Source organism: Anopheles stephensi, chromosome 2 (genome assembly GCF_013141755.1).
Source record: "Anopheles stephensi strain Indian chromosome 2, UCI_ANSTEP_V1.0, whole genome shotgun sequence".
Lineage (NCBI taxonomy): Eukaryota > Metazoa > Arthropoda > Insecta > Diptera > Culicidae > Anopheles > Anopheles stephensi.
Window position 1 is genome coordinate 39,528,548 of NC_050202.1, and position 7,768 is coordinate 39,536,315.

Below are 7,768 nucleotides of genomic sequence, written 5' to 3' on the forward strand. Positions count from 1 at the left end.
AATGTAAACTAATATTTTTAACCTGAACACACTGACATTAGGATAAAGATTAGCTTTGTTTCTAACAACAGTTTTGTGATAAATCCACATCATTATGTTGCACGTTACTTGCGATCACTAGCTTGCACTAGATATTCGTGTCATGAATGCCCGTATCTACATAATTCGTCGGTCCTGATTAGGCTCGAACATGTGATCCTTTCAGATGAACGCTTACTACAGCGGTAATAGCAGCAATGGACAATGTATGAAATGCCAATGCAAGCGTTTGGCGCCTACAACTGCATGAGTGGTGTCCCAGTTCTATGTTATCGCATGTTTCAATTGCATCTTAATCTGCCAATTAATCGTGCCGATTCAAATTCAATACACACACATTGGTAGTATTTATAGAACTGTATTTATTGGTAGATAAGCTCGTGAGTAACATGACATTTATTGTCATGTAACTGAATCAAATGCTTACGATTCGCTAAATACATAGGTGAATTGGATGTGGTAATGGACATTTTCCATTATTATGTACTCAATGTCTCTTCCTCCTGAAAAGCAAACCAAGCGACCTAAAGGCAATCACGGGCTTGTAGCACATGTCGCGGGCACTTTATCGACATTCAGCGCAGGAAGGAACGGTTCCCGAACGCGTCAGTGGGTGCAGAAGAAAGGAACCACATCAACTGATAAGCGACCTGTTACTATCTTCACACAAGATATTGATACTATGCCCCATCATCATCACCATCATCGTCACCACCACCGGGTACAGCGAAAGGCGATAGCGACGTTAACGCTTTTCGATAAACATTGCTTCCCAGTTAGTCTACGTCTTCACCTCGTTCGGATTGTTGTTGTGCAGCGAATGTGAGTTGGTTTTTTGAGCTTGGCATTTATGCAGTGGGTTCCAGTTTCCTTCTTTCGTGATTTGGGTCCTGATTCGTAAAGGATCGGATTCGCTCAAACGGACAACTCGACCTGGACGTCGAGTGTGAAGCGTAGATCAAAAACCACATTGTTAGTAGACTTTAGTTTTGGATCCCCAACGATAATACTCTGCTCCATCGCGTTCACCGCTGCGTACACCTATCTCTCTCGCTCAATCGGGAAACCAAGTACGTAATTATGATAAGAGCCGATGGGCCAGCGCAAACCACCGATATACCGGTGCAATTCACCAGCAATTGTGCCTGTTTTATCGAGCCTCGTATTGCTTTGATCGTGACCATCGGCAGATTACATGCCAACTGTGGCACTGTGAGCTAAAACAACCCCACATTTCAATCCTTCTAACGACCTATTTGTATTTTTCACCATAAATCGATTGCTCCAATCCAACTTCCAAACAGAAAATGTTGATCTTGTTTACCCACGTTCTGGAATGGGCACTACGGGGATAGGATACTTATGGCTGATTGTTTGTCTGGGGTGGCTTCCGGCTTTCAACGGCACAACCACTTCGAGCACACTGCTCGCAGGTACGTACGTACGCAACGGAGCCGCCGCTGTCGAGCGGCTTGATTTGCGTTTGTGTGGCGCTCTTGCTGCGCTCTGGTATACTAATGATAGTACCTTTTTATTGTGTGTTTTCTTTGTCCGTTCCCAGCAATAGCCGACAACTTCACCGTATGCGGTGAGACATTTTGCCATCCGGAAACTGAAGTGTGCCGTGAGGAGAGTTACTGCGAGTGTAAACCACACTTTGAAAATGTAGGATCATTAGAATGTTTCCCCTGCCCGGGTGAAGGACAACACTGCCGGGGTTGCTGTATCAGCGATGCACTTACCTGTTATCGTGGTGTTTGTCAAAGGTGCTCGCTGGATAGTAGTGGAAATTGCATGTAAGAATGAGGCAGCAGTGGCTGGACATAGCAGAAATTATGTGTTCTGATCATGCATTTTATATGGTCATTGCAGCAGCCAGGAGTCACTGTTTTTCCTGACCGCTGCTCAAGTGGCACTTGCAACCGCTATGGTACTTGGTGTGATTTCCCTTAGCTTCCTGCTGTACAAAACTCTTCGCAATCGTTTGAGGTATACAACCAATTTCGATTACTATTTTGGTTACTAAAAAACCGCCACGTTTTCCAACACGCGTTTCTTTTCAGACGCAACAATCAGGTGCTGGAGAGCGAATTCCGCCAATCTGTCGTAAGCCGTGTGTCTTTATCATCGATACAGCAGCGCGTCATTCGGCGCTTACGCGATCGGCCACCAAAGTACGAAACGAGGCACAACTATGAGTACCAACAACGACAAACCGACCGACAGACGAGCCAGCAAAGCACATCGACCGAGAACGTTTCACAGCACAATCCCACACCGATCGGTGGTCCGCCTCCAGCATACGACGGAGATACGGTACGGTATCGGATGCACGTGTGCACATTTTCCCCCTGTCCACAAACACTTCACACAAACCATATTTCGCAACAGCTTTCTCTAGCTGAAAACCCACCACCCTACACCCAAGACCAGTCCGATGCACCGACCGGAGCTGGAATTGCCGTTATCGATATTCCTTCGTCCGATGGATCTGATCAACCACAGCCGACCAATGTTGCGAACGATCGTATTACGAGCGACGTCCAAGGAATAGCGAATCCTGCATTCGAGCCCGATAAACCTACCTCACCACAGTCACAGATCATACAGTCCCCCAGCACAGATGAAGTTGACGGACGTCCCAAGGATGGATGTTATGATATTCCCCTAGTCAGTAGCAACGATAAGACGGTCTACATGTAAGCCCAAACGTGTTGCTACGGTAACACAAAACGCATTTTACCTAGGTACGCTGGGTGCTTTTTACAGAAACACTGTGCGGACTTAAGAATTATAAAAGGAAGCCATCTGGCTTCCCTCGACGGCTCTAACAGCTCCGTGGTCGTTTTATTTCACATTTCACAGTTTCTCCATGTCACTTTACGTCGCGCAAGAAACACTGGTGGAAACACCGGTGGAAACACTGGTGGAAACACTGGGTGGCATTCAGTTTGTGAGTGCTTCCAACGCTGCTACCACATCGCCCCGATGAACACGCAGCGTCTGCTCGGCTTTGCTGCGGGTAATCTCCATTTCGCGAATCTGCAACCATTAGAATGGAGCGTAACAATCGTATGCGTACTGTCACAATTGAAACCACGAGTTCGGCTTCCTCATACTTACAATCAGTTCAATGTCCTCCTTTTTCACGTGAACTTTCTGCAGTTCCCGTTCCATGGCCAGCTTTTCCTCATTTTCTTTGTTACGTTTATCTTCGAACAAGTTGGCAGCCTGCGGAATGAAAAAAAAACGGAAAGAGTAGTTTAGAAAAGCGCACCGACCAAACGCATGGCATCGACTCACGTTAGAACACAGATTGTGTGAGGTGATTTCCTTTTCCTCGGCGTAGTCCGTCACACGTTCCAAATCAGCCGCACCGCCATCGTGTTTAGAAGACTTTTTCTGTTTTTTGTCGGTTGCATCGTCGACTCCGTTCACTGCTTCGGGATCTGCCATCCTGTGCTATGGCCGGGGGGTAGTATTAACTATTTTATTTAATGAAATCTCCCAGCAGCAGCGCAGAAACTGATGAAATCAATCTACAACAACACAACGACCACACTTGCTCGGCTCGTTGACAGCAAGTCGGAAATGTCATAACAACTGGCGTAAGGTAAATACAGATGCTACGAAAATAATTACAGTCTGTTCGTGAGTTTCGCGTCGCATTCTCCTAGAATGTAAAGAGGCCAGAAACAGAAGGAACCGTCTTTCTATGAGTTGGTTTTACAAGTGTCCTCTGGCAACGGTTCCGAAGTGCGAAGTCTTTCGCCACCAGACCTCACATTAGTTCACCGGGTGCACAGATTTTAGAAGGTTATCTACGCCGCTTGTAGCATTGTGGGATTCAGGGCCGTTACTCGATACGCAGACCCACAGCATCGATGCCGTACTCATCCGAACAGTCTTCGTAGACCGCTTTTTCTACACCTTGCCTTCTGTCCGCCACGCGGATTTCATGGCCTATCCACTTGTCCGACTTGTACCATCGTTATAAAATTATACAGTTTTGTCCGTGCAGTTACCTACCGTGCAATGTGGAAAATGAAAAATCTTGAATTTTTCTATGATTATCAATTTTGTTGCGGAAGAACGCAATTGCTTACAACTTTCACATCCCGCTACATAATTTCTTTACTTTCGATACATACAAATTTAGTGCAAATTTGCTTTGCTACGTTTCGTCCACTATGACCTTAGCTGGACCATTAGTGCTCCGCCAAACGGCGCTCCACACAATTTGTTTACGTTTTTCGCGCAACCTTGATAAGGATTACGTTCTGCCACTCTGTCCATCGTTAATTAGCTACACAACTAAAAACACCATAGTTTCGCTAAGAAAATGACGAAAAAACTGTACAGGAACGTGTTTGTGACAGTGGGCACGACCGAGTTCGAGGATCTAGTGCAAATCGTTACTTCGGCCGCCGTTCTGAAGCAATTAACGGCGTTGGGTTGCGAAACGCTCACAGTACAGTTCGGCAGAGGGAAGGATCCTAACGTGAAACAGGCGCAAAGCCTGACAAACATCCGGCTCTCCGCTTACGGACTCAAGAGTAGCATTGGAGACGATATAGCCACAGCCGATCTGGTGATCAGCCATGCCGGCGCCGGAAGCTGTATAGAAGTTCTGGAAGCCGGCAAACCCTTGATCGTGGTGGTAAATGAAACGCTGATGAACAACCATCAAACGGAACTGGCCGAACGGCTCAGCAAGGACAAGAATCTCTTCTACTGTACACCGAACACGTTGCGGGAGACGTTGGCAGCATGTGACTTGAATCAGTTGGAAAAACTTGCACCCGGAGCGCTCGATAGTTTCGTCCAGCATTTGGATGCATTTATGGGCTTCAGATAGTAACATGCGGCCCGCTGATACGCTGTGATGCCTGTTATCAACACGACTCAAATTTCCGTTGTTATTGGCGCGTATTTGCGTACTGTGATCAATTGTTTACATCAATTTCAATAAACAGATGAAAATTTATGGTTAAATTACTAAACCCACTAAGGAAAGAAGAACTTTAAAAGTAATCTCACAAATAGAGTAGCGCTAGGGAGTTTGAACGGGAATGTCGCGTTCGAGTTTGACGTTTACGTTGTCAAAGCAAGGCAAGAAAAAAACACACACAGAAAAGGGAAAGAAAGGGAACGGAGGAAAATAAAGGCAAATCAAGCGAATTCTTGTTCTTTTAAGGTCTAGTCGGTTACTTTTTCCTTCGTTACAAGTTAGGTAATTGTGGTGCTGTGGTTTGCCTGCATTTCACGTCAATTCCCGGTGTTGCTTTGCGCTGCGAGACTTGCCCGGTGACCATTTCGATAGTTGTGCGTGCGTGAGGAATTACGAAAATGAGTGATATCGCGAAGCATCTCTGCGGTACGGACGACTGCAAAAAGTCCGCCACCCTACAGTGCCCGGTGTGCCTGAAGATGGGCATTCAAGGGTCGTACTTTTGCAGTCAAGATTGTTTCAAAGGCTCCTGGAAGGAGCATAAGATCATTCATCTCCTTGCGAGTAAGTGTTTGGAATTCCGGAAGTTTAAGAAGTTACACTAACTTACCAACCCCCCTTAACTCACACACGTTTTTCCATACGCGCGCACACACACAGAGGGAAAGGAAACGAATGCGTACAATCCGTGGCCTTACTACACGTTTACCGGTAAACTGAGACCGTTCGAGCAGACACCGCGGCGCCCGGTACCGGCATCCATCCCGCGGCCGGACTATGCCGATCATAAGGAGGGCCGATCCAAGTCGGAAGAAGCGCTGCGGGGGAATAACACGATCAAAATCCTGGACGACGAAGAGATCGAGGGTATGCGGGTGGCCTGCAAGCTCGGACGCGAGGTGTTGGACGAAGCGGCACGCGTCTGCGGCGTCGGTGTCACGACGGACGAAATCGATCGGGCCGTTCATGAGGCATGCATCGAGCGCGAATGCTATCCGAGTCCGATGAACTACTACAACTTTCCGAAGTCTTGCTGCACTTCGGTGAACGAGGTCATTTGCCACGGAATACCGGACCTGCGCCCGCTAGAGGATGGTGATCTGTGCAATGTGGATGTGACGGTGTACCATCGCGGGTTTCACGGCGATTTAAACGAAACGTTTTTCGTCGGCAATGTGAAGGAGCAGCACAAAAAGCTGGTGCAAGTAACGCACGAAGCATTGATGAAGGCGATCGGAATCGTAAAGTGCGTGAGAAAATGATCTACCCGGCTATGATGAATTACAGCCACATAGAACTTATCTTATTTGGCTATATTTAACATTTTCAGGCCCGGCGAACGATACCGTGAAATCGGAAACGTTATACAGAAGCATGTGCATGCACATGGGTACAGTGTCGTGAAGAGCTATTGTGGACATGGAATTCACCGACTGTTCCATACCGCCCCGAACGTACCTCATTATGCCAGTAAGTACTCATCTGGTCCCGATTTTCGTCCCGCATACTCTTAACGAGACTATTCGTTTGCAGAAAATTCTGCTGTCGGTGTTATGAAACCTGGCCATTGCTTCACGATCGAACCAATGATCTCGGAGGGTACCTGGCGAGATGTGTCTTGGCCAGACGACTGGACTGCGGTCACTGCCGACGGTATGTTTTCGGCTCAGTTTGAGCACACACTGCTGGTCACGGAAACCGGTTGCGACATTTTAACGAAGCGAAGAAATGAAACCGGCAATCCACACTTCATGGACCACATGTAGAACAGAGCCGGCGACCGAACGCACTAACTAACGACCTCGGCCGTGTTTCCCGGGATTCCCCTATTACACACATACACTCACCCTCCCTCCTTCACATGTTACTTTCGAAATAAACTCAACGTTTTCTCCCATTTACACACAGCCGGCGCGCAAATTTATTCAGAGCTCTTCCAGCACCTTCTTGTAATCGGTAAACTTTTTCGCTTTGGACAACTCTTGCTTGGCTGGTTTCTCAGCCTCCATCACCGTGTCGACTTTAATCCGCTTTCCGGCTTCCACGTCCGCAAGGCAGGGCTGTGTTTCCATCTTCCGTTTCTGCGGCTGCACGAAACTGCCGTGACCTGCGGCACGCAACGAATCTTCGATGGTGTACGGTTCTATTTCCAACGCCTTCAGACGACGTTTGTGCACCTTGGTACGAAAGTGCGCTTGCAGGGCCTGATCGTTGATGTAATAGGTAGCGCAGTGAATGCAGTAAAACTGACCAAAACCTGGTTTGTCGAGGTCAATCTCCTGTTGCAGCAACTTCTCCGGCTCGGTCTTCAAGTCTGCATCGATTTCATCCAAATCCTTGCGTCGATTTCGCAACCGCCACCGACGCCGGAGATGTGTGTCCCCGCTGTGCATTTTCTTTCTTGCGTACGGCATTTTGCGATAGATTTGCTGTGTGTTTCGCCGCCGTTTGTAAGTTTTCTGTAGGATGTGGATCTGCTTTTCCCACTTCGTAGCGAACACGAAAACAAACCAGCAGTTTTATTTTGATTTTGCCTCGTGGTGTGAATGACAGAACGCTGACGTCTGCTGTCAGGTGCTGCCATTTATTTCTACGCGGCAAGAAAGGCCTTTTCGTTGAATTTTTGAAAACCCCGTTATTTATGATTGTGGTGGTAGCCCGATAGTCCATACAGGCGATAGTCTTGTTTGGTTGATGAAATTCTTCCACACGAAGGTACGCACAGGTGCACATAATGTTACCCCTCTGAACGGATCAATGCACTTCTTCTTCTTAATT

General features: G+C 47.3%; 5 protein-coding genes across 6 annotated transcripts; 3 read left to right on the top strand and 2 right to left on the bottom strand.

Moving 5' to 3' along the window:
* Positions 1–500: 500 nt before the first annotated feature.
* LOC118507845 lies at positions 501–2,870 on the top strand. 2 transcript variants are annotated; one of them, XM_036046976.1, is made up of 6 exons: positions 501–1,109; positions 1,344–1,472; positions 1,601–1,835; positions 1,912–2,028; positions 2,103–2,355; positions 2,431–2,870. In XM_036046976.1, the coding sequence occupies exons 2-6, from the start codon at positions 1,376–1,378 to the stop codon at positions 2,740–2,742; spliced, it is 1,014 nt and encodes a 337-aa protein (XP_035902869.1). In that variant the 5' UTR covers positions 501–1,109; positions 1,344–1,375; the 3' UTR covers positions 2,743–2,870. The 2 variants fall into 2 exon arrangements, with proteins under 2 accessions (XP_035902869.1, XP_035902870.1); XM_036046977.1 differs by having other exon boundaries at positions 795–1,109; positions 1,915–2,028.
* LOC118507849 (huntingtin-interacting protein K) lies at positions 2,831–3,621 on the bottom strand. The gene is made up of 3 exons (XM_036046980.1): positions 3,343–3,621; positions 3,163–3,270; positions 2,831–3,081 (listed from the first exon to the last, which is right to left on the bottom strand). Exons 1-3 carry the CDS (start codon positions 3,493–3,495, stop codon positions 2,986–2,988), a joined length of 357 nt encoding a protein of 118 aa, XP_035902873.1. The 5' UTR covers positions 3,496–3,621; the 3' UTR covers positions 2,831–2,985.
* Positions 3,622–3,883: 262 nt separating this feature from the next.
* Positions 3,884–5,035, top strand: LOC118507846 (UDP-N-acetylglucosamine transferase subunit ALG13 homolog). Its single transcript, XM_036046978.1, has one exon. It carries the CDS (start codon positions 4,382–4,384, stop codon positions 4,895–4,897), a length of 516 nt encoding a protein of 171 aa, XP_035902871.1. The 5' UTR covers positions 3,884–4,381; the 3' UTR covers positions 4,898–5,035.
* Positions 5,036–5,127: 92 nt separating this feature from the next.
* LOC118507844 (methionine aminopeptidase 1) lies at positions 5,128–6,891 on the top strand. Its single transcript, XM_036046975.1, has 4 exons — positions 5,128–5,554; positions 5,651–6,236; positions 6,321–6,460; positions 6,524–6,891. Exons 1-4 carry the CDS (start codon positions 5,389–5,391, stop codon positions 6,754–6,756), a joined length of 1,125 nt encoding a protein of 374 aa, XP_035902868.1. The 5' UTR covers positions 5,128–5,388; the 3' UTR covers positions 6,757–6,891.
* Positions 6,883–7,534, bottom strand: LOC118507847 (zinc finger protein 593 homolog). Its single transcript, XM_036046979.1, has one exon. It carries the CDS (start codon positions 7,402–7,404, stop codon positions 6,916–6,918), a length of 489 nt encoding a protein of 162 aa, XP_035902872.1. The 5' UTR covers positions 7,405–7,534; the 3' UTR covers positions 6,883–6,915.
* Between the last annotated feature and the right edge of the window lie 234 nt (positions 7,535–7,768).